This window comes from Cyanistes caeruleus, chromosome Z, assembly GCF_971803275.1.
Source record: "Cyanistes caeruleus chromosome Z, bCyaCae1.hap1.1, whole genome shotgun sequence".
NCBI lineage: Eukaryota > Metazoa > Chordata > Aves > Passeriformes > Paridae > Cyanistes > Cyanistes caeruleus.
Window position 1 is genome coordinate 8,348,783 of NC_141732.1, and position 24,913 is coordinate 8,373,695.

General features: G+C 40.9%; 1 protein-coding gene and 1 long non-coding RNA gene across 2 annotated transcripts in view; both read left to right on the forward strand.

The window, feature by feature from the left end:
* Nucleotides 1-3,363, forward strand: part of LOC147648076 (uncharacterized) — a 7,197-nt gene extending 3,834 nt beyond the window's left edge. Inside the window, exon 2 of the long non-coding RNA XR_015280571.1 lies at nucleotides 3,081-3,363. This is a non-coding gene — a long non-coding RNA (uncharacterized LOC147648076). The remainder of the gene's footprint in view (nucleotides 1-3,080) is intronic.
* A 2,070-nt stretch (nucleotides 3,364-5,433) lies between these two features.
* REEP5 (receptor accessory protein 5) lies at nucleotides 5,434-24,492 on the forward strand. Its single transcript, XM_086868094.1, has 5 exons — nucleotides 5,434-5,593; nucleotides 5,697-5,790; nucleotides 15,770-15,908; nucleotides 20,362-20,530; nucleotides 21,957-24,492. The coding sequence occupies exons 1-5, from the start codon at nucleotides 5,476-5,478 to the stop codon at nucleotides 22,004-22,006; spliced, it is 570 nt and encodes a 189-aa protein (XP_086724220.1). The 5' UTR covers nucleotides 5,434-5,475; the 3' UTR covers nucleotides 22,007-24,492.
* The last annotated feature ends 421 nt before the right edge of the window (nucleotides 24,493-24,913 follow it).

Genomic DNA, 24,913 nt, shown 5'->3' on the forward strand with positions numbered 1-24,913 from the left:
GGATTGTTTAGGCAACATTGATCCCAAACAGGCTCAACCAGCTGGTCCAGGTAACACAAACATCCCTTGGGATGTGATCATCCATTCAAACTCCTAATCAAGCAGACTGTTGGAGGAAGCACAGCTCTGGGGTCCCCAATATCAGCAGGACATGGAGGGAGTCCAGAGGACCACAAGGATGAACAGGGGGTTGGAGCACCTTTCCTGGGGAGACAGGCTGAGAGAGATAGGGTTGTTTAGCCTGGAGAAGAGAAGGTCCCAGCGAGAGCTTATAGCACCTTCTTACCTAAATAAAGCCTACAAAAAAGATACAGAAAGATTTTTTGCAAAGGCATGTAAAGACAGGACAAGGAGGAATGGTTTTAAACAAAGACAATAAGTTTAGATTCCCTGTTGTGAAAAAACTAACTGTGAAAGTGGCAGGGCCCTGACAGAGGTTGTCCTGAGAAGTTGTTGATGCCCCATTCCTGGAACTGTTCAAGGCCAAATTGGACAGGGCTCTTAACAACCTGGTCTAGTGGAGGTGTCCCTGCCCATGGCAGGGGAATCAGAACGAGATGAGCTTTAAGGTCCCTTTCAACCCAAACTATTCTGTGAGTCCATGAAGTACACACCTGTGCTGAAGCCACAAGCTGACCTTTAACTCTGGGTTGATTACTGCAGTGGACCACAGCTCAGGGTGAAAAGACAGTTGAAGTGTGTTGAAGACACTTAAAGAAGTAAGAGAGCTTATCTAGTGACTAGGTCAGTCTGATCCTAAAATCAGATTAAATAACTTCAAACATCAAAGAGAAAAAGTAAAGATACAGACTTGTATTAACTGGAAAAATAAATGTAGAGAAAAAATTAGGATGTGAAAGGGAAAATGAAGAATGGAGTATCATGAAAAGGACATAATACTGTAATATAATGTTTTCTATTTGTTTGTTTCATAGCACAACCCTCAGCAGGCAGGATAGGCAGCCTGTCATTTTGCATGTGGTGCAGAATTCTAAGGGTGCAATTCCTGTTGCAGCCCAGGTGTGTCCTGTTGCTTGTGACTTTAGATGGTAGCTCTGATACTTCATGGTAACCCTACCATGTAGTAGTGGTTGGGTAGCCTGGATAAATGGGCTACTGATGCATATGTGCTTTGGTTCTTGTGTTTAGGACACCACTACTTTAAAATCTTTCTAGGTGGAAAGGCACTTATCCTCTTGGTCCTCCATGGGCCAGTTCTGCTACATTTTTCTGGTTTTCTTCCTCTCCTGCAGGAGCTCCTTGAGCAGATCATGTGATCCCCCTTTAACCTTCCTGTCTACATCTTTCAAGTTACAATATTCCTTCCCCATTCATATTTCCAGGTTTTTTTGGGAACATGAAATACCACTGCCCAATGCAGCATGTTCTCCATATTGAGCTGGAAGACTCTTATTTTTTAGTACAGTACCTTACTGTTGGGGGAGATAACAGGGAAACGTTATGAATATGATTGTTTAGCAAAAGATTCTGAAAATATGAAACCTAAAATCCAAATAGAATGAAAAGCTAGGTTTGAGCTATAGGATACTGAGTGTTAGTTACTGTGTAACCAAAGAAAAATAGTCTAGCCAGCTGAAGGAGAATCCCTGTTGATTGAACAATACCCTTCTGTTGATAGTGAATCCAAAGGTCAAGCAGCAAGAGAAGAATTTGAAAGGTAGGTTTTAGAGTTTAAAATGTGACATTGTATGGTAATGTAGTAGTTCTTATAGGCTATATGTAAATTCTATAGAATGTGTGTCATGTAATGGTTGGTTACTGGGAATTAGAATATTCACTATAGAAAAAGATAAAATGTATTGTAACAAGAACTTCGCTCTTTTAACTCATGCTCTCTTAACTTCATACCTCCTCTTAAGCTCCGCTCTTATTTTTACCCTCTCTTAACTTCTCCACCTCTTTTTTACTCTTACTCTCTTACTTAACTTCTTACACTCTCTTACCCACTCCTCTCTTAGCCTCTCTTAACTCGCCCTCTCTTACTTCTTTCATTCCCTTCTTTTACTCGTCTCTTACTCTCTCCTACCTCCTTCCTTCATGCTCCCCAACTCCTCTCTCCACTCTCTCTCCCTCTTTGAGCACGTTTATGCTGTGGCTGGCAGCGTAAATGGATCCCTTCCTCCCTCTACCTAAATAATAAACTGCTTTTTCCTGAACAGGCTGACCCTGGAGAAGTCTCTCACCGTGAGCGTGTTTTGTACATCTACACCCTGCCTTTATTTCTGTTTGGCTTTCCAATTTCCAACTCATTCTTCTCTTGCCCTGTAACATAAGTATCTTAAACAAAACAGTTATGCACCTTACTGCTATAAAGAGTTTACACAGCACACTGTAGTGCACTGAAAACATTTGTCTAGCACAGATCAGCTGGGAAACCTATTAATACCACATTTTATAGTTTAGTTTTAAATAAAAATACAAAAAATCAGGGAGTGAGTTATTATGAAAACTCTGTAGGAATTGAGTTGGTTTCAACATTTTTATTAAATTCTCTTTTTCTATAATACTTATGTGTCTTACCTGCTCTCCTCCTCAGTCCTTGAGTGTTATAGGTATGATGAAAAAATCCCAAATGTTTAGAGGCACCTTATTAAGTGTAAAGAGAGTGAGCATGGGAGAGAAACAAACCCCAAAAGACCAAAACAAGTTTCCATGAGGCTTTTGCACTCCTGCAAACCAGAATCCAAGTCTGCAAATCTTCAGTTTGAGAATTACTCATTGTTGGGGTTAGGTGTCCTTCCTTTTGTTCCTTCTCACCTATAGAATTTTCCCCATTAGTTACAGGGAAACCTGACTGCTGGTACTTGTTGGGTGCTTGAGAAGACTTTGAGTCTTCTCAAGAGTTTGGCTGGGCCCAGAGGAGGGGAGGCAGGAAAAAGGGTGGGAGCAGCTGCTGGCTGGCTTGTTTTCTTCTGCTTCAGATAAGGACACACTCGGACCTGTTGTTGCTGTTTCTACTTTGTCATCTTCTTCATCTTCATTGTCTTCTTTGTCTTCATCTTTGTCTTCTTTTTCTTCTTCTTCTTTGTCTGTGGGCCCTCTGCCGGGACGTGTGGCAGTGCCAGGCACCACCACAAAGCTGCTGATCCACCTCATCCACCAGCCCAGGATCTCAGCTCATCCCTGCTGTTCCAGCCGACTGTTCCTCAGAGCCCTGCAGGAGCACCGGGACTGACTGCCCGAGGGGTTTGTGAAACAAAGCCTCTCCTCCATCCCTTCCCGTCTCAGCCGAGAAAGCTGTCACGGGGCCCCTGGTTCTGTATTCTTGCTAATGCTGTAGTTATTGTTGTTTGTTTGCCTTGTTATAAATACTAGTAAAGAACTGTTATTCCTATCCCCAAATCTCTGCCTGAGAGCCTCTTGATTTCAGAATTATAATAATTCAGAGGGAGGGGCTTTATATTTTTCATTACAATGGAGGTTCCTGCCTCCCCTAGCTGACGCCTGTCTTCCAAACCAAGACATTAATTTGGAATTTAGCAGGTCCTGTACTTTTTCCACATCCCAGCATCGTCATTAGTAAAATGAGAGTGACACTGCTTTCTGCAACCTTTGGTGATGCTTACCTTGTTTCACTTTTAACCCTTAGGCACATTAGAACATTAAAGTTTCCTTATAAGACAAGGAATTTCTATACAGCAATGTCTTTATACTTGACAAAAAAGGAATCTCAGTTGAGTTGCTAGCATTTTTAATATTGCTGTATTTTAAATTAAGGTGTAGAATTTTGCTCTGCTTGAAGCCAAGAGTTAAATCTCTCACAGATCTTGTTAAGGACCATTTCTTAAGGCTGTCACTGTTACTAATCTTTATTAATTTGAAAGCACCAGTGTATGCCTTCGTGCCATGTAATTCCAGTCCCAACAGTCCCTCACATTCTTTGTAAAAGCCAAGGCATATCGAATGGATCCAGCCAACAAGGGAAAAAGAGAGGACTGGAACATATAGCATAGGAGGGGTGTCAAATGGGACTGTTGTGCTGCTTCTCAGAAGTGCAGGCTAAGTGGGGACCTAACTATCTGTTTGGAGGTTAAAGTGAAGTGGGCCTTCCTCAGAAGTATAAAAAATCAAGGCAAAGGACAAGATGAAACAGTCACATGTGACATCAAAGGACATCTCAATTTCAAATGTGAGGAAAAATATCTCTGTGGTTGCAGTTAAGCGCAGTGAAGGCCTGTCCAAGGAGGCTGCAGCATTTCCATCCATGAACATTTTCAGACCCTAGGAGTCCAAATCCTGAGCATCAGGATCTAGCTTTAGCATTAGCCATAGTTTGAGCAGACAACTGCACTACATAACCTCCAAAGATCACTTTTAACTGTAGTTCTTTATTCCATTAAAGAAAGCATAAACCTTATATAAAGAAAAAAAAAATAAAATTACAATTACAGGACAAGTCTTTTGACCAGGGTTATAGACTATTATTTTCTCTCTTATCCTCACTTCTGCTGTAATAAGACAATTACTGGAAAGAAGAAAAATTTAATTTAAATTCTTTTCAAGATGCCTTCCCCCAAAATATTGACAGCTCCAAAGCACAATGCAATGTTTACATTTAATTTTTTTTTTAGGTGAAGATAAGACATACACAAAGGAAGACTGATTAATATTTTCTGGCACCCTCAGGAGCAACACAGATTTAAAGAGGACATAAAGAGTCCCAGTACTGGTTGTAATGCTGAGTCAGATGCAGAGGAGTTGCTCGGAAGGGTCAGCCCAGCTGAGGAGGTTTCCAGGACTACATCATAGCCAACACATTTTATTTAGTTGGCAAGAACATTGCACACATCATAAATTCCAGGGTACAGTTACAGCAAGGCACTGCTGCCCTCGCCGTGGTCACACACGCCTTTTGGGTACCCGTAAACTGTCATAACCTTTCTTCTGCATCACGTTAATGCCTGCCATCTGTTTCTGCCTTTTGCTCACCGTGTCAGAACTCGCTGGTATCACGCGCTGTTTTGGGGGTGGCGGGACATTCTAGCAGCTGTAGGCAATTGGAGCCGGCTACGTGCGTGGCCTCTTTCTCCTTGCCATCTTCGACACAGCGACGCTGTTTGATTACTTGAACAAGGCGCACCATCCTTGCAGGGATCTGTGTCCCTGGCTCCCCTCTAGCATTAAAAATCTACCCCTGCCAGCGAGGCAAGGAGGGCGGGAGGCCGCGGGGGGACGTTGGCTGAGCGCCCCGCGCCCGGTGCCGCATCCCGCCCAGAGCCCCCAAAAACCATCAGAGACCGGGTGTGCCAGGGCGGGGCGCGCCCCCAGACCTCCATTTCGCGCAGGGGCGGGCGCGGAGCGGGCCCACAGCCGGCGGAAGATGGTTCCGGCCGCTCGCCGCCGCCCCCGGGCGCGGCGCCACGGGGATGGGCGCCGGGTGCCGGGGCGGCGCCTGCGCTCGGCCGCGGGGAGCGCGGGGCTGCGGCGCGGAGCGGAGCGGGCGGCACCGGCGCCATGACCGCGGCGATGCGGCAGCGGTTCGACCGCTTCCTACACGAGAAGAACTGCATGACCGCCGTGCTCGAGCGGATCGAGAGCAAGACTGGCGTCAGCCGCACCTACATCGCTAGCGGTGAGCCCCAGCCGGCGCGCCGGCGGCCCCGGGCGGCCGCGCCCTGCCCGCGCCTCCTCGTCCCGCTCCGTCGGGCGCTGACCGCTCTTCCCTCTCTCCTCAGGCATCCTCGGGGTCGTGGCCGTGTACCTGGTGGTGGGATACGGCGCGTCCCTGCTCTGCAACATCATCGGCTTCGCCTACCCCGCCTACGTCTCGTGAGTGTCGCGACTCCTGCCCCCCTCGCCACGCGATGGTTCCGGGTGCCACCCGCCGATGTGGCTGCAGAATCGCATCCCTTGCGGCAGTGCCAAGCCTGTCTGGGGTGGCATTCCGGGACCGTGCTCCAAAGTGTTTTGCCGCCCACCCCTTTCCTTGAGCAGGTACAGGTGCCAGGTGAAGAAGGAGGCTTCTCCCATCTCGTGAGTGCTACGTCAGGAGTTACAGATGGGAGACGCCGGGTGGTTTCCGCGCTTGATAACCAGTTCTTGTGGAGGGTCACGCTTTGGGGCTGGGTTCCCAGCTTTGTCATCTCCAGCAGGAAACTGGATCGTACCTGGCTGCTGGAAACGGGAGGGAGGATGGCCGCTTTGAGGGTGTTTGTTAAAACCCGCACCAATGGTTTGAGCGGGGGGAAGGAAGGCACTGGTACAGAGTACTGGGTACTCTGATGGGTTGGAGACAGAGGTGCATTAAAGAATGCTGCTTACTCCAAACCTGCCTTGCTGATGGGGGTGGGGGGGGGGAGGGAGAAGGAACACTGTAACACTCCTCTCCAGCGTAAAAGACTTCTAAATACTTCCTTTTTCAGAGGAAGGGCTCCTTAGATCTTCTTAAAAACATAGTAACTGTTACCTTTCACGTGCGTTACATAGTACTTTAGACCAAAATGTATTTCCTGTAAGGCAGGACTGCATATGATCTAAAAGACTGCAGAAACGTACTAAATAAAACCTGTGTAACCTAATACATCCATCAAATGGGAGTCCCTCCCAGCAGGACTGCTGTAGTGTTGAAACACAGTGATTGCTTTTTATGTAACTATTTAAATACAGTCAGCAGCTTTTAAAAATACATTCTCTGTAATTGGATTCTGGGCAATACAGAGTCGGTTCTTCAATTTTTTTTCAGAGATTTGAGAGGTTGACTTAATTTTAGACTCTTGAAACGTCCTGTGGTTATGATGCTTAAGACCAAACAACATTTTTCTAAATGCCGTTCCTGGTGTTAACTGATTTTGGAGATTATAGGCCAAGAGCTCTGGAGAAACTTAGGTTTTGTTTCCTAAACAATAATTTTTAGTGAAAAGATAAGTTTAAAAGTATTCTTCCATTAAAATCTGAAAGGGGAGATAACAACCAACAGACATTCAAAACATTGAAATGGTTGTGTAGGAATTAAGTTTATGTAGTATTTTGTGTCTGACTTAAATCACTTTAAAAATTATGTAATTACTTTCTAAAATTCTATTTAAATTTTAACATTTGTTTTAAAACTGGATGAGGATTATATTCTAAACCTTCCATTATGCAGTGATTCTGATTAAATTGATAATACAAATGCTTGGAACTGCAGAAGCAAGGCAGTAGCAAATCAAATATGAATAATAAGGTTTCATTACCAATGATTTTCTTTCAAAGCTGGGATTTATTTTTTTTTTAATCTTTTTGTAGAATGTCTCCCTTTTCCATGCTGAAATGTGGTTTTAAATGTGTCTTAATGTGAAAAGTTACCTCCCAGATCTTAGTACTGTGGTGTGTTTTAGTTTTGGGGTTTTTTTTTAATAATGGGAGCAGTGTCCTTGGCTCCTAACTTTTACTTAAACAAAAAAGCATGCCAATACAATGCCAGTTCTGTTTGTTTTGTTTTATTTTTTTTCCCAGTTCATGGTTTAATGATTCAGTTAAGTTAAATGCTTGTACTTTAGCTGCCTTTTTAATGCTGGAAAGCATTTATAGCAGGAAATTATAATCCTAGGTGAAGATCTAATTTAAAACTTGTGTGGTGTGCTGCATGACAGTGTCTTTCAGCGGCAGCTTGCTGACAGCACAGGTGGGCTCAGTCTCCTCCCCAGCCTTTCCCTCCCAAGTCCAGAGCTGGTATGTAGAGTTTATCCACATTTCATTCTGCCTGTTTTGTTTTGGCTGCTCTTGGTCATGTACTGTAGTCAGGGTGCTGCTGAGTGCCATCCCCTCTGCTTGTAAAGCATAGAGACTCAAACATAAAGAACACTATCCAGAGTGGCTTGATTATTCCTCTCTGCTCTTTGGTTTGTCCCTCTTGGAAAGGCAGATGAAGAGCCTGCTGTATGAACTGACAGTACTGGCTTTGCTTCTTAGCATTGAACAGAACACAGTTTTCAGCTGTTCTCATCAGCTGCGCACACCCTCAAATGCCTTTTGCTCTAAAAGCTGTGGCTTCTGGAAGAGGTCAGGAGCTGTAAATGGAATGGATTGTGCAGGGTGTTAGTCTGATGTTTACACAGGTGTTTCAACAATGAAACCAAGCCTGAAACGTTTCAGAAAAGCACTGAAAGAGAAAAAGCAGATTACTTTTCTTTGGTTAATTTCTTCTTTTGTGTAGTAGGTCAGTGTATCAGTTCTCCATTGTAAGTAACTGAATTGCTCAAGTGGAAAACAAAGAATGGTTTGGGTGGAAAGGAATCCTGAAGGCCATGTAGTTCCTTCCACCCTGCAATGGCCAGGGACAAATTAGTGAGTCAGGCTCTTAGTCAGCAGAAAAGACACTCATGAAGGAGTGGGACAGATGTCTGTGCTCTGCAAGGGACATCAGGTCTTTACATGCTTTACAGGTTTACATCTTTCCAAGTTTTACATTTTTACATGTTTAAAATGGCAAACAGGCTGCCTGATGGGTAACTCGCCGGCATGTTCCAAATCTGTTTTACTGGGATTTTGGTTCTGGGTTACTTTAGTCATGGTAATTACTGTCCGTCTCTATTCTTTCCTGAAAGAAACTATATTGGAGTCATAGCAAACCCAGAGACTCTCAGCTCAGAGTTGAGTCTCTTCATGCTTGAAACCAGGATAGTTTTGTGCAGTTATCTGCCTGACAGGATTTGTACAAATCTGCAGTTTATTTTCTTTGGTCTCTGTCATTCTCTGTATTCACTGTGAGTTCGTGCAGTGCAGCAGGTGTGAATTTCAGTGGAGAAATGCTGGAGGCTGTAACTGCTAGACCAAGCAGATGGTGTGAAGTGGTGCAGCTGAACTGCTGCCTACTTTCTCATTACTGTGGTGCAAACCAGTGCCAGGGGAGGGGGCAGCTCCCTGCTTAATGCCTGATACAGCTTCGGGCAGGCACAGCTGTGTCCCTCCTTATTCCTCCTTGTTCATCTTCAGCTTTGCCTTGGGTAAATCTTTAGTGGCTTTATACAAGGAGGAATTTCTACTTCGGCAGTACAGAATCTCCCTGTAAATCCAAGTCTATGACATGTCACAGCAAGGGCCCACCTGAGTCTCTTAACAGAGGCAAAACGAAGCAGTAGTGGTTGCAGTAGAACAGCACTGAAAAGTTTGCCACAGGTGACAGACACAGTTTTTAAACTTCTAGCAAGTTTTAACTGCACAAGGCAGTAATCAGGCTAGAGATGGAAAAAGTGAGTGTTGGCAAGTGTGTAAATACCATTGCCAGCATTCTCACTGCTTCTCTAAACTTTCCAGAGCTAGCGTGTTCAAATGTAGCTCCACCCATTGTTAGTGGTGGTTAGCAGCCTCCGTAAAATTAGAGTGCAAGCAGGAAGGGAGCCTTTGATGACTAAGAAATGTATGCAAAGGATTGGAGATTTCTTAAGTGCTGTCATACTTGGTTTAAAAACTGTGAAGATGAAAATAGCTTTGGGCAGTAAAATGTCTGAACTTACTAATGTCTTCAAGGGAGAAAAGCAGTATAGTACAATAATGCCTCTCTGCTTTGGCTAATTTTATGCTGTTATGTCACTTCAGCTGTTTTTACTATGTAAATGTTGCTCATCGCATTTTACTAGCAATCTGGATTGATTGTAGAAAAGTATAAACACTCAATTCAAGCTTGAATATTGTCATGGTGTCTTGGGTCTGTCTCCTAGTTCCTTTTCCTCTTTCACACCTTTAAAACAGGAACACTGCTTTTTTTTTTTTTGATCACAGTTATTCAGAAAAGATAAAATTGTTTGTGTGTTTCTTGAGAACTAGGGCAGCAAATTTCCTTTCTCTTAACAAGTTTTAAGGCAAATGCTTACTTTCTTCCATCATGAAAAATGATGTATGATGTGCTGAAGTTCAGAAGAAATGCTGCCTTATAAATATGATTTGAGAGAGCTGATATATCTAACCAGATTCACAATGCCCAGTATAAATATAAGTAGAAAATTTTCAAATCTGTCTGCACTTGTGCTGTTTTCTCTTGTGCCTAATAATCTGGGGCTTCAGACACTTAAAAGGGTATTTTGATGGTTTTTTTAATATGTTCTGCCAAATAAATTCCTCCAAGCATACTCACATTTTGGTTTTTAGTTATTTTACATTTTAGAGTGCCATTTAGAAGCCATCTTAGTGGCCATTTGAACAAATTATGTGCTTTCTTTTCTAAAGAAAGCAAGTGTTTAGGTGCAGGGAGTCTAATACCATGATAACAGTATGAAAATTTTAGTTTTACTTCCACAGCTTACTTATAGGTTAAAAATATAAAGGTCTTTGCTATACAGATGGGTCTACTCTGAACTGAGGCACTACCACATCTTAATCCCAGCAGAACAGCCAACATGTGTGTGGGATTGTGTTTTGGAGAAGCTGGTTTTGACCTGAGTCAGAACTGGGGAACTGACTCATTGGTTGGCCCTACAAATACTTATTCCAGGAGAAGGGGGGGCCAAGAATGAGCAGAGAGCAGTGAAACAAGAGAATGCCTGGTTTTTTAACCCTTTGTTTCAGGAATCTAGTTTTGTGCTGAGTTAACATGTAGGCTGTAGGACTCCATAGGTGGGCAAAATGGCATGTGGTCCTCTCACTGCCTCAGTCCCTATTTCCTTTTAAGAAATGCAGTTAGAACCCTTTGTATTACTGTCATGTAGCTTTTTGGTGTCTTCTAATAATATCTGTGCATGGTCAGTGAAACCCTCCCCTGCTACCCTTCATGAGTTTTTTTCTGCTCCCACCTGCTAGGTACACAAAATTGGGAGAGAAGGGAACTGGTAGGCTTCAACCACAACAATTGTGTAAGTGCAGTTGGCAGGAAGATCTTTTCTATATCTGCAAATGCATGACTCTGCTGTTGCAGTCAGAAAAGAGGAGGAAGGATGGAAAGCAGAAGGCTTTTAGGTGATGGCTAGAAATGTAGAAGCCAAAATGATAAAGTGAATCCAAGGACAAAGGTACTTATTTCACTGAAATGACGTGAGATGCCAGGGAGGCAGCTTGCCAGGGTGAGTCTGACATGAGGGTGACAGGGAGGCACCAAGATAAGGCTGTCTGTGGTGCAGTGGAGTGTTGATTCTGCACGGGTGTCTGGATAGACAGCTAGAAGTGAACTATTTTACAGCCTGCTGTATAGAGTTAGAGCAAACCTGTAGGCATAAGCTCTAGAAGTATAGGTGATTTAATGGGGTTTAAAGTGAAAAAAACCCCAAACTTACACTTGGTTAAGGGTGTGACAAATATACCTGCCTACTCACTTCATATAGCACTGACCAGAAAACTGAAGGAAGGATGCACAAAATGGTCCAGTCTTTCCCACCTACAATATGAGCCCTGGGTTTAAGGGAGATTGGTCTTTTGCCTTGAACTTGTAACTTTATTTGTACATGAATCCTCAGGTACACCTTGTAAATTGCAGGGATAAGGTTGATCACTTCACATGAGACCACAGCAATAAAATCTGGCATTTTTTTATTTCTGCCTCCCACATCTGGACTCAGCTCATTAAAACCCCACTCCAAACTCATAACTTGGCCTGTGGAGTACTATATGTGTGAATTTACTGTAACAAACAATTTGTTATGCCAGAGCTAACTGAGGAGCAACAGAGAAAAGAGCTGATTTTTTTATTGAAATGAGTCAGATGTTCTAAGTGAAAGAACTCCACTTGGCAACTTACTAAAATTAGACCAGTGTCTGTTACTATCAGTAACAGGATAAGTAACCACACTTGATCTAGGGTTCAGTTTTACTGAGTTTAGGATGCACAGGATCAAAGCTGAGCCAGTGCTCTGACACTGTAAGTACAGAGCAGATTGGAGCCCTGGGCTACTACAGAATGTGACAGCCTCCACTCTTCCCTGTTGGCACCCCCAGGGTTACTAGGGGAACAGATCTGGCTAAAAATGAAGTTTCTCTTGGCTCCCCACCCATCACAATGCCAGCCCACAGCAGGTCATTTTTGCTCTTGGTCAGGCAGCTGTTTTTAAAATGACTGAGCTGTGGTATTTACTGTCCAGACTACTGAAGTTGTTCCTAGTGATTGCTTTTACCTCCAAGGTGCAGAACTACTGTAAGTAGTTTTTGAGGCTCTGTTTAAAGTCCTCTACGGTTAGTGTTTAAGCAGTATAAAAAAATAATTTGGGATATGTAATTACTATGCATAACAAAATTGGAATTTAGTCAAATCAGCCAAATCACACAAAATGGCATAATTTTTAAGATCTGAAGCTATTGTCTTTGGATGGTCTTTCATTTACTAGAAAATCTTGATATTATGTGTTAATGAGACTGACTTATTTGCTCTTGCAACACAGAAATAACTTATAAGAAGGCAATCCTAAAGTAGGATGTAGTGTCTGTGCCTCTTGCTCTGTAACTTTTCACTTACTGATGGAGACTGCATTTTGAGTATCAGCCTGCTTGATTGGTGACCTAACGTGGAGAAGGATGAAGTGTTCTTATGTTACTGAGAATGATTAAGTGCTCTAAGTGTTTATAATGTCTGTGATGTCTCTCCTAAGCTTAATTGTACAGGCCATTGCAGCAGGATAATACTTCTAGAATAACTTGAAAGACTAAATTTAATTTTGTTGTGATTCTAATGTAGAAAAGAGTGTAGGTATAAATAGATTTAAAAAAAATCCCTCTCTGTTCAGATATTCTACATAACTTAATGTGCTTGTACTATTTCCTGTGACTTACTATTGAAATAGTGTGTGAGTAGCAAGGGATGGAGGTAACTTTTGCCCGTTTATTCAACAGGGACATGTTATGCTGGATTTCCCTGTCTGATCTGAGGAACATACTCCCAATTTCAAAGCAGGATATTTATAAAATACTAGCCTTTCCTTGACTTCAGTTAAAACTTTTATTCACTGATGGCCCTCTGTAACCTGCTTTTTCCTCCCTCCCTCTCTCGCTGGCTGGGGCTGGAGTCATGGCCAGCAGGAGCAGGCGGCTGTCGCCTGCTGGCTGTGGTGGGGGGCTGCCCCTGACCTTGCTCACCAAGATCAGACCGCTGCAGAAGGAGGGGAGATGTGCTGTTCCCTGCAGCGTGTAAGAAAAGAGCCACGTGTGGATTTACTGCTGCGTACATCAGCTGGCTAAATCAGGCAGGGCTTTGACTTCTTGCAGTGCTGCTGCTTGCGGCTGTCTGACAATACAAGTGTGCTGTTCATGTATCCCCTAAGGAACTACAGCAGCAGATGGTCAGAGTTCAAAGGGAGCACACCCACAGCACTGTATTTAGGAGCTCTTAAAGGCCATTTGTTTTCAAAAGAGAGAAGATAATAGAGCCTGGCCCATTAACACCGTGATATGCCATCTGCCTTTTGCCACAAAATGGAGATTGTAAGCTTTTTTTTTTTTTTTTTTTAATGAAAGCTGATTTTTGTGGTCACCGAGATGGTTTTAATAATGCTAAAAAAAAAAAAGAAAAAAAGAAACAATGCTTCCTTAAATCCATATATGACTTCACATAGTGACTGGAAAACAGGAAGAGTGCTGGAAGTTTCACAGCAAAGTGTTTTCTCCCAAACACTAAGCTAGGATGCTTATTGTGGTAATATAAGCCTTCCCCTCTATTCCTCTAATGGAGAAATTGTCAGTAGAACTAAAGGAATTCACATTCTACACACTGTACAACAAGTTTTCTTTGACAGTGAGAAACTGCAATTGGTTCCTTTCTCTGCTCCATTTCTCCACAACTCTGACATCCCTACTAGTCCATGTACTTTTTTCTTTCCCTCCAGAAGTGCAGTTTCACATGTTGAAAATAGCTCTAGAGCCTTCTTCCTTAACTCCCGTGATGTCCAGAGGCTGTTTTTGTACATCCCCTTCACCTGATCTTACTAGAATACATCAGAGGTGTGGGCATGGAAAAGCTGTGCTTTACAGTGGGAGTAGGAGCAGTTGGATTTGTCACTGCTTTTAAGGAGACTGCTTAGACTAGGGCTGTCTGTGATGACAGGAATAGCAGGAATTAGACCAGCTCTTGCAAAACCTGTGGAAAACCTGTTTTTCCAGTTGTGCTGGTGCTGTGCCTTGGTAAGATCCCCTTATTGATAGGGTATGGCAAGGGCTGCTGCTTTTCCCACTGCAGGATACTGCTGGCCAGCCTCACACTCCAGCAGAAATAATGCATGGATTATCAGATCCTTGTGCTGTTTTTCAAAGTAATTCGATCCAGCAGCTGTGCCAGCTCCCTCTGCAGCTGGTGGGTTTGCCAGTGCTTTTGCTAAAACATACAGCATGTCACAGGAATTATTTCCCTCAACTTCCCCTGCTCCCCCTGACTCACAGAGCTAGGAAGTGACAGAATTCACTTTCTCAATTCACAGACCAGGAAATGGACTTGCAGCCAACTTTCTGATTTCTGCCTTGTAAACCTCCCTAACTCTGCCTTTTTAAAGGAATTAACAGAAAACTTGGCACTTCTGGTACATCTCACACATGTTGCTTCAGCAACAATATACCTACTATTAAAGGAAAAAGTGATAGAAGATTTTAAACTAAATTCATTAAACTGAATCCTTCAGCATCAGTGGAAAGGACAAATGCTTTCTAAAACTCTTAAGCTTGAAATTATCAGGCTTAGATTTGCTATTATTTTATTTTAAAATGTCTTGCAGTGCTAATCTGGAATTTAGTGGCTCCAGAAATTCCACTTCACCACTTTTACTGAAAGAGCACTTGTGCATCTTTTTGTTTCTGATTTTTAGAACTGTATAAACTTGAACTACATTCTTGTAGCAGATGGAAAACAAAATCCCATCAAATCATTGTGCAGAAAGCCCAGTACTTTAGTAGATGTTGTTTTACCCTGTTCTTAATACTTTAGTTTACATCAGACTTTGCAAGTCCTGTAGGAATTAATTTATAGAGCAATACATTGGGTGAGGCAGATACATATTCCTCAGCACATGGATCTGGATCCCCTCTATGTAGACTAAGTACTTCTCAGGACTTAGAGCAAATTTTATGGATAACTTCACCTTTTCAAAGAGGAATCTAGCGCATGTATGTATGAGAACATTTAAAATGCTATTTATTAGAGCTAACTATGTAAAAAAACCAGAGAATAGTATAGACAGTCTTATACCACTGATGGTGCTGGGAACCCCAGCCTATGCAGTACTGAATGAATTTCTGGCCCACATGTAGCTCACTGCGCAGACCTTGTCTGGAGGCAAGGTTACCCCATTTTGATAACTTAAGGTATTGTAGGATTTTTCATCCAAGACAACAATTCTGTTCATCATTCCTTTCCGACTGCCAGAGAAGGAGGGTGGTCACTGATGGGTATAGGCAAGGCTAGGCAGGTGTTGTGATCACTGGAAGCTGTGCCCATGGGCCTGGGCTCACTCAGGTTATCTGTTTTGTGGATCAGTAGTGCTCTGATGTACACTAGCATTCTGCTCAGGATTACCACAGTGCCTCCAGAACTGAAACTATGGCCAAAGATTATCCCCTCCCTTTCTTGCCCCTTGTTTTGTGAATAAGGTCAGAATGCCCACTCCTTTTGTTTGTTTTTTTTTTTCCCTCTGTATAATCCCATAGCTAGAAATAGCTTGAGTATCTTTTAGTTTTGAAGTGATGTGTAAGGAAAACCTTTACCTTTCAAAGATCTTGACAAACTGTCTGTATGATAGATAGTAATTAGTTTTCTTGGTGTAATTCAATTATGGAGAGTCACATATAACAAGGAATCTGAGTCATAAAATCATCATTATAGATGAGACTCAGGCTACTGTTCTGCTCACTTGATTTGTTTCCCTTGCAGAATCAAGGCCATTGAAAGTCCCAACAAAGATGATGACACGCAATGGCTGACTTACTGGGTTGTGTATGGCATTTTCAGCATAGCTGAATTCTTCTCTGACATCTTTCTGTCCTGGTTCCCTTTCTACTACATGCTAAAGGTATGTAAGTTCATGTGACCCCTCTCTTAAAATGGGACCTTTTGATATAGCTGATCTAATGTCTCAAGGAATGGGTAGATGACAACAGATTCACTTGGAATCATTCCCAGGTCACACCTTTTTGTTAGATGCAGGTTATGAGTAATTCAGTACTGTGCAAGTGATCTGTTTACAGCTGATGGTTTTGTGCGGCAAGAGGGGAAATTGGTGGAAGGGAAAGGTCTGCTGTGTTTTAGGAAATAAAAAGGGACACTGTCCCATAAAAACCCCCCCAAAAAACAAAGACAGTTCTTGGTGCTCAGGTAAATTTGGACAAATGACAGACATGGTAAGCCCCACAGAGTGGCTCTATTTTTGATTTAAGTGCATTAGTAAAAGTGGAGAGTAAAATCATGAAGGCTGTTGAAGGAGGTAGTAACATCTGTGCTGTTTAAGCAAAGAAGGAAATTGGAACACAAGAATAATCTGTCCTACAGCTTTAATTTTTAATTAAGCTCAGTTTCCTGGAAAGAACTGGTAGGTATCAGAGGAGATGGTTGCTAATGTCCATTTGTTAATGTGATTTGACTACCATCAATGATTTGGTTAATGTGTTCCAAGCTTTATTGGTGATCTAAGGTGTCAGTCAACTTTAACATTTTAAATTCTTCTAAGAGATAGCTGATCACTCTGCATGCTGTTGGGTAGAAGACATTCTGGCTTGCTGCAGAGCTGCTGTTTTTCTCAAAGAATTGTTACTTGTTTTGTGGTTCAATAGGCTGTTCTCTTCTCTTGTTTTGTTAGCCTGGTTTAGTCCCACCAAAGTTGTTAGAACAATTTGCTTGCCAGCTATTGTGGCGGGGTCATTTAAAATTTTAATGATAAGACCTGATGATGCCAAAAACTGTTTCCAGGAAATGCCATATTTTATAGACAAAAATTGACTGTGATAGCTGTTTTACACATTTGCCTTGTTCCTTTTCAGTCTTTAACAAGCCTCTACTGTGGCAATCATTTGGACACCTTCTACTTCAGTGGAATAATAACTTTTAATCCATCATCTGCAGTGGTATATACTCACAATTCTGAATTCATGCAGTGTGTTTTCAGAGCTGCTCTTCTAAATTCTTAGTGGAAAAAGATGTGGCAATGATTTCTTCATGCCACCACAGCTCTCTTTCTGAAGAGCACACAACTGAGAGTCAGGTTGACTTTGCAGATAAAGACCACAAATGGCTGATAAAATGGTATCAGGAGTGCCACAGTTACATGTAGTGTTGTAATCAAGGGAAAGGCACTTTTCTCAGTTCTGCAAAAGCAAACACAAGGAATTATGTCAATATCCAGCTTTCTGTGATAGCTGCAGAGGGCACATAGGAGCCAAGTGCTTGCTCTCAGTAGTGGTTCGTAGGAGAGGTTTACTTTTCTTGTACAAAGGCAGGCAGGTGTTGCCTAAGAATCAGAAAGCATTGCTGAATTGGTGGAAGAATGGAGATTATTCCACAGGGGGAGAAGGAGGAATCAGGCAGCTTCCACACTTCATTCCATCCATGAGCTAAAACCTCCTGGAGGGTAGTTATGATGTCTCCATATCTCTTTCATAAAGTAGAAGCACAGATATGTCATTCATGAAAATTTCGAGCTTGCTTTCATTCTCAAAGCATTCTAAATTTGCATATTCACGTCTGTTTGATACAGCTTGTTGCTTCCACTCCAGATTGAGATTTAGTTGCTCAGTATTTCAAAACACCTTCATGTGCATGGCTGAGACGTTGAGCATGGCTACTCCCAGGGTCCCCAAAGTCCAGAGTTTAGACTCTGTGATATTAAAGTTTTCAGCAAACTATAAGATTGTTAGTGTGGGAGAAATGCATGTTAAATAACTTATTTAAATATGTTATGATGTTTGTATATACTTCTGTTCTCCAGATGACATTTCTTGGATTTTATGGTTTTGTTTTTTTTTTTTGTAATTCCCGCTTCTTATTTATCTTTTTGCCTTTTTTTATCTCTGAAGCACAGAACATACATGTAACTCATGATTTCTTGTGCATATGATTAGTTTTTAAGTACTTCCGTTCAAGATTTAATGATTTCCATGGCATTCAGGTATTAGAGTACAGTAGCCAGTGAAAGTAGCAGAGTTTATCTTTTTATGAGTATTCTTGGTGGTGGGAGTGAGTGAGACTCCTTACTCCGTTTATGGTTCTGCCTTGAAGTACTGTAATGCTATTTCTGAACAAAATTTGGTCCTGCCAGGGCAAAGACAGCGGCTAGGAGCAGGTCCAAGTGAGCAGGTCAGTGAGCTCAGGTGGAGTCCATTCCTTCCTCTGTCTGGTCTGGAGTGTTACAAAGAATATATTTTGGGTTTGGGTTTTTTTCCCCCATTTCACAATTTTATCACTCTGAGCTTGCTGGAACTTCTTACAACCCACTTTATTTTCAATAGCCTATGTTAATTCAGTTTAATGAGAGACAAGGGTAAAATGGAAAACTAAGTTAGCAGTCTAATATTCTCAGGCTTTGAAAAGGGTGAGAATCTCAACTTTGGTACATATAGAAAATGCATATAAACATCTGGTTCAGTACAATTCAAAAGTAATGGGTATTTGAGAACAAATCTATAATTACTTTTTTATCAGCTAGACTGAGACAAAGCTGTCAAATCAAAATTATTAATTTTGTTCTTAGGCAGGGAAAGGGATATTCCAATTTCTTTTGGTTTTAGAGGAAGTTTGAGTCACATCTGAGGGATTTTTCTAAAACAAAGGAGAATGAACTTTTTTGTGTAGAAGTTGAGATATTTGTGCAGTTTTGTGGGAGAAATAACTTTCAGTAATTGATGAGATATTCTTGAACAGGAAATAAAGTCAGTGTACTTTTCAGCTTTTAATAAAAGACAAGATAGCACCATGTATTCTTTCTGTTATAGTAAGTTCCAAAGAATTGGAGCTTTTGAAAATCAATATTTATATTGATAAAGGCACTTTTTGCCTTTATTTTCTCTGACGATACTTAATAATTCATCTGTTCCTACTTATTGGTGCCAGATTTTATTGCATGTTGAATTACTTGTTTTAATTCACTGGAATTTTCCTGATGGACCAATCTCTCTGGTGAACACTTTACTTGAAAAAACCTTCCTTTCTCTTCTGGGAAAATACTTCTCTCAGTCATTCTGTTTTGACACTACAGTAAAATAGTTTTAAGAAGAAAGCTTAATGCTTACCCAAAAGGATGGTAAATTGATTTGGCACTACAGAGAAGACAAAGCCAAAATTTTAGAGAAGTGAAGAGCAGAACCTACAGAACATTCAGTCTCGGCATACCTTGTTAGGAAAGAACAGAGGAGACATATTCCAGAATATTTGGATGGCTTGCTTGAAGAAGACTGTGTGTTTTGTTTCCTTTCTACTCAGAAATGTGTGGAAATCCTCAAACATGTGAAATCCTGTCTAACATGAAAGAAAGGCATGTTTTGAGGCTGAGGTTGTTTTGTTTCAGGAAAGGGTAGTCTGAGAAAAGTTGTTTGGCCTTCATTTTCTGGAGAGGTTTTTGACATGGAAGAATACTGTACTATTTGTGTACAGAAAGAACTGTACAAATGCTGAGAAAAAACACTTAATTTTGTTGCAGTTTTATCCTGTAAAATAATTTTATATATATTTTTATAGCTCAAGCAAATTTAGTTTATGACACTCCCTGCCTCTTAAATGGTTCATCTTGCTCTGCATTGCTGTCTTTCTGTGGTGTATGGCAGTGAAACTGGAGCCAAATGAAAGTGTTTCAGTAGTAAAAATAGGGATTTGTAGTACATGTAATAACATGTAATGTCTTTCCAATCCCCTTTTTTAAGATGCAGAAACATGACCCCACACTGTGGGCCTTGATTTTTTTAGGGAGCAGATGGTGCTCTAAGAGCTGTACCTGAACTGTAATCCAGAAGCATTACTCTTGTTTGTGCAATGTGTGTAGCTTGGGTTTATCTCTCCTCCTGGTCAGTTTACCTCTGGGGTACACACAATCCTGTTCTTTCCCTCACTGTGTTTTCAAGGAAGGGAGGCAGAGAGGACAGGGATATGTTTTGGCTGAATTTGGCTAATTTAGGGACCTAGATGTTCAGTCAGGCCTGTGCCATATGTTTCAGAAATATTGAGAGACGCTGATGTTTTTCTAACCAGGCTTTATAGTTCTCCCTTAAAGAGAAAAAAAAGTGCATGTAATCTTGATACACCTGGCACCAGATTAGATTTACTGCTGCAGTCCTCCTCCTTTGTTCTTACACTATCCATGAAATTATTCCAGTATAAAGATTCACCATGTGTAGCTGTCCTGGTGTGCACCCTCCTGGAGCCCTGACCACATGAGGAATGACTCACTGTTCTCAATCTGCTCAGTTCTGTGGCACTTAGGAAAGGCACCTTGTCTCCTACTCAGATTCCTTCCACTTAGGCCGATGTCCTTGCTCTCACAGTGTGGCTTCCTGCTGTGGTGCATGGCTCCAAGCCCTTCCAACGGGGCAGAGTTTCTTTACCACCGGATTATCCGTCCTTTCTTCCTGAAGCACGAGGCCCAGCTGGACAGCGTCGTGCAGGACCTGAAAGACAAGGCTGCAGAGACTGCAGACACCATCACTAAAGAGGGTGAGCAAAAGGCCATTCACTGGTCACAGCAAGTAGTGAGAATTTCACTGGGGAGCTCTTATTATTGAACTCAATATTCATCATTTGGAGGAAACAAAAATAAATTGCAAAATTTATAATGGAGAAGTTAAATTTGGGAAATGGGGGTTGCAGTGGATCTTGCTGTTTAGAATTGCAGTTAGGCTAGATTGAGTGGAAGGAATTGAATTGTTTGTGTGTCTTCCCACCATACACATCACTAAAAACATTCTTTCTAGAGGCAGGTCCAGACATACCTTTCATAAATACAGTTACTGTTCTAGTGTATCTTCATATCTCCTAAAACACTCTCTCAAATACCTGGTAGTATAGAAGGGCTCCCAAGTGTGCAGCAAACAATTAACAGCAAAACACAGCAACATGGAAAGTGCAGTATTCCCATCTGTATGTTTTTTTCATTTTTTCTTCCTCTGAAGGTCAAAGGATTCCCCACTCTTAAAGGAATTGCATATGTTTTATTTTTACGTGTTATCACAGCCGGTAGATTGCTTAAGTTTTTATTTCCTTGCATCCTGTAGTGAACCTTTGCATTCTAAAATATCTGATATTATGGATAAGAGAAGGAAATGTATTAAGAAGATAAAATAGAGGATTTTTTAAGTTTCACTTGAAGGAATTTTTATCTATATGCTATTTCAAAGCATCTTAATTATCCTTTCCACCAAACAGTGAATGCTTATTTCTTATCTTAGCAGCTTAAGCAGTTTTCCTCTCTGCTTAAAAGAACTGCCTTGCTCAACTATTCTTGAAAATTTTGCTGCATGACTCTTCTTGAGTCTGTATTGTTAGGCATGTGTCTTAATTAATGTCCTTCCATGTTGCACAAGGGATTTTTCTGTCCTCATTTCATCACTTATTCTTTCTTTTTCCTATTTTTAATATATAAAGATTTCCACCAGAAAAAACCCAACAAACCAAACAACGACAACAAAACAAACAAAACAGAACCCCACAAAAACAACAACCAAAAATCCTTTCCACCATAACAGTACAACAGGCTTTTTTTTTTGAGAAGCCATGCACAACACATGTATTTACACACAAATACTAGCATTATTCTAAGCTTGTTTTATCATTATGGTATATTTTTTGCTGCAAACCTGGCTAATTTAGGGACCTAGATGTTCAGGTCCCATACATACATATATATGTATGTATGTATCAGTCTGTAATGTTTATTGTACTGCTCCTTGTTTATGTTTTATTTTTTAAAATGTTTCAATGCTCAGTTTTATCACTTTATCTACATGTATAAAAAAGCTATAATTTTCTTCTGTGTTCTTTCTCTTATGAATAAAAGGAAATATTTTTTCATGCAGCTTGAGAACATTTGATAACCCACTTTGTCTGTAGGCCTATGACTAAACTTGATTTTATTTTCCTGCAGCCAAGAAAGCAACAGTGAACTTGCTGGGTGAAGAAAAGAAGAGCACTTAAACTGGATAAGTTTCCCTACTGCCTCCTTTGTGCAGCTTGGTCTTACTGGGGACTGTGGTATAAGTTCAATAATATTGCTTTGGAAACATTTTGATATATTAAGAGAATGTGCTGTAAGTTTACTTACTACTTTGCTGTGACTGATAGAGAATATGCATTTTTATTTAAAAGCAATGCAGTGGGCAGCATCTGAAGCTTAATGAAAATATTTTATTCATCTTCATGCAGAAGTCTTTCAGTAACCTCTTTCTGCAGAAACATAAATAAAAGTATATATCCCTCAGGCTCTGCACTTTAGTTGTCTCTTTATCTATGAAATTACTCTTAATACTTTGATTGTGGTGCATCTGGTAGCACAAAGCTGTTTCATAGGGAAAATTCTGAATAGATCATCTTGAATATACAGGGTATTATTGTAAGAGATGGCATAATGGATGTATTCCCCACCACTAAAGCTGTAAATTGTGAAATTATGTGTTATAGGCACCTGATTATAGAGATAATTCACTGTTGCATGTTTTGTTGTAACACAGTATTTGGTACAGTGTGTGCATTCTTAAATGGGTGGATACTAAATATAGGAAAGAATAACTTCCTTGGAGCGATCAAGCTTATATTGACCTGAAATGATTTGCTAGAAATTGATGCATTAAATTGCACAAGACTAACACAACATGACTGAAGTACAACTTCTTCCCTAGTCTTGCTGAAACAAGTTGTTATCCAAAATTGTTAATGGAGTGCTTTTTAAGATCACACTCAAAAGCACAAAACACGTTTAGCTAAGGAGTTGTACCATTACAAACACTTTTTCCTGAATTCCTTTTAAATTATCAACTGCCATGGATGTCCGTCCTCAGAACTACATCATTAAGGGGACAGACTAAAATTCCCATGAGCTTTTTGTGCTCATAAAGATCTGTAATCTCTTCTGCCTATACTAAGAACAACTTTGTGTCAGCACTTAAACCTCCTGAGTGGAGATGCTCTTTTTGTTACTTGATATATTCCTGACCAATCAGTAAGAGCGCAACCAAAGTTGCTAAGAGAATAAAGGGTTTTTTTACAGTCAATATAATTTTTTTTCTTGGATTTGCATCTGTACTCTTTCACACTGCAGTATTTTGAACAAAAACAATTGCATTAATTATTTAGGCACGAATTACTGAAATTTCCCTGTTTTCATCTCCATTCCTTAAAGCCTAGAGTAATAGTATGGCAGTTCTGAGCTCACAGAACATACAGAAAGGAAGCTTAAGCCTTTGATAGGACAAAAAATTATTTCCAGACCACAATCTTGAATTCCAAAGACTTAATCTTAAAGTTTTGAGGGCTTCTCAAAGTATGAACATTCTTCTGCATAAACATTCATTGTAAATTTTCAGGTGCAAGAACTGCAAAAGAGTGAAGCACACAGTGCAGCGCAGCAGGTAAATTTTTTAACCTGGAGACGTATGTTTTATAAGAGGGGATGTAAAAGTGTCATGAAAGAAAGTATTTTAAGCTTTGAGCTGGAAAACATAGCCCTTAGGGCTGGCAGCTTGGACAGGGAAATACAAGACCTGCTGTACCTCATGTACTGTAGGACAGCATGCAGTTTGTCATTTTAAGAAAAAATGCAAAATTCTGCAGCTAATCATTCCTTGACAACTTTTTGTTAGGAGGGGATATGCTGAAGAGGATAAAGTTTATAGCAAAGTTCTAGGTTTTAAGCAAGATAAAAGTTTGAAGTGTATCACCATTTAACTGGTTTAATTTCTTGTCTTCTGTCTTAAACCCACTGGACTTTCTTGTAAGCCTTACTAAACCTTAGTCCTGTGTTTTAAGCTCTATCAGCTGTATGTAAAACACTCGTGGCCACTGTAATTTAGTTTTGCTTCTTGAGATTAGAAGCAACTAGATAAAAATAAATGAGGATTCTTAGTAGACTATTTGATTGCAAAGCACTACTTATCTAAAAGCTTATGGTAAATTTTAGACTTTACAAGCCTAATGACGTCTGTAGTAGAAACAGGATTTACTTTTCATTTCCTATACTACTCAACAGTTCTTCCACTGTTATTAATGGGGATAAAACATTCTAAGTAGATGTTAGGTAAGTGTTAAAACAGTCCCTTGCATCTCTCTCAGAACTTGAAAGGCTTTAAATCAACTTCTTGTCTATACCAACTTGATATTACCAGCACATAAAATCAGTGCTCTTTTGTCAGATTTCTACTTGAATTAGAACTACAGTCTCTTGTATAACAGAAGTTGCTCTTGGTTTTTTGCCTTGATGCAAGTAGAAATGATTGAATTTCTGCAGCAAGTTATCCTTTCCTGCAAGTAATTCTGCTGGGCTAGCACTGCAGATCAGTGCTTTTATTTGTGTCTTGACAACATTTATGTGCAAATGTTGGTACACACATCTGCTCCATGCCTTTGCTGAAGTTGTAATGTGCTAAATAAAAATGGACACAAATAAAGAGATTCTTATGGGACTGGTATGATGCCTCAGTATTTCTTAAGAACCTTATACCTCAACGGTGAAAACCTGGCTACATTAGGAAGGCGGAAGGTCTTTACAGGGTTTTCACTTTTTTCCTCCTCCATGAAGTTCATTACTATGGAACCAGTAGAAACCTCTTAAACTCCAAAGGATGTGCCTCTGCTTCATGCCAATCTGAGGGTGCAGCCAAGCAGATTTTAGAGCATCAGGCCCTTGCAGAAGAGTTTGGGATGCAGAACTCCTCCGTGAGCACCACGAGCATCTGGTTACATAGGCATTGTAGCCTGGCTTACCTAAGGAATCATCAAGATTTAGGTTCTCTAGAAATAGAAAGGAAGGACTGTAAGCTAAGACTGTAATGATTTTGAAGTTTTCCCTCTCCTCTGGGTTTCCTGGTTTTCCATAAATGACCTCAACGA

Excerpts from the sequence above, each read along its gene's own strand:
- REEP5 (XM_086868094.1), top strand. The coding sequence starts at position 5,476 with ATGACCGCGGCGATGCGGCAGCGGTTCGACCGCTTCCTACACGAGAAG. Across the intron at positions 5,791-15,769 it reads GCCTACCCCGCCTACGTCTC|AATCAAGGCCATTGAAAGTC; the intron begins GTGAGTGTCGCG and ends TTTCCCTTGCAG. Across the intron at positions 15,909-20,361 it reads CTTTCTACTACATGCTAAAG|TGTGGCTTCCTGCTGTGGTG; the intron begins GTATGTAAGTTC and ends TTGCTCTCACAG.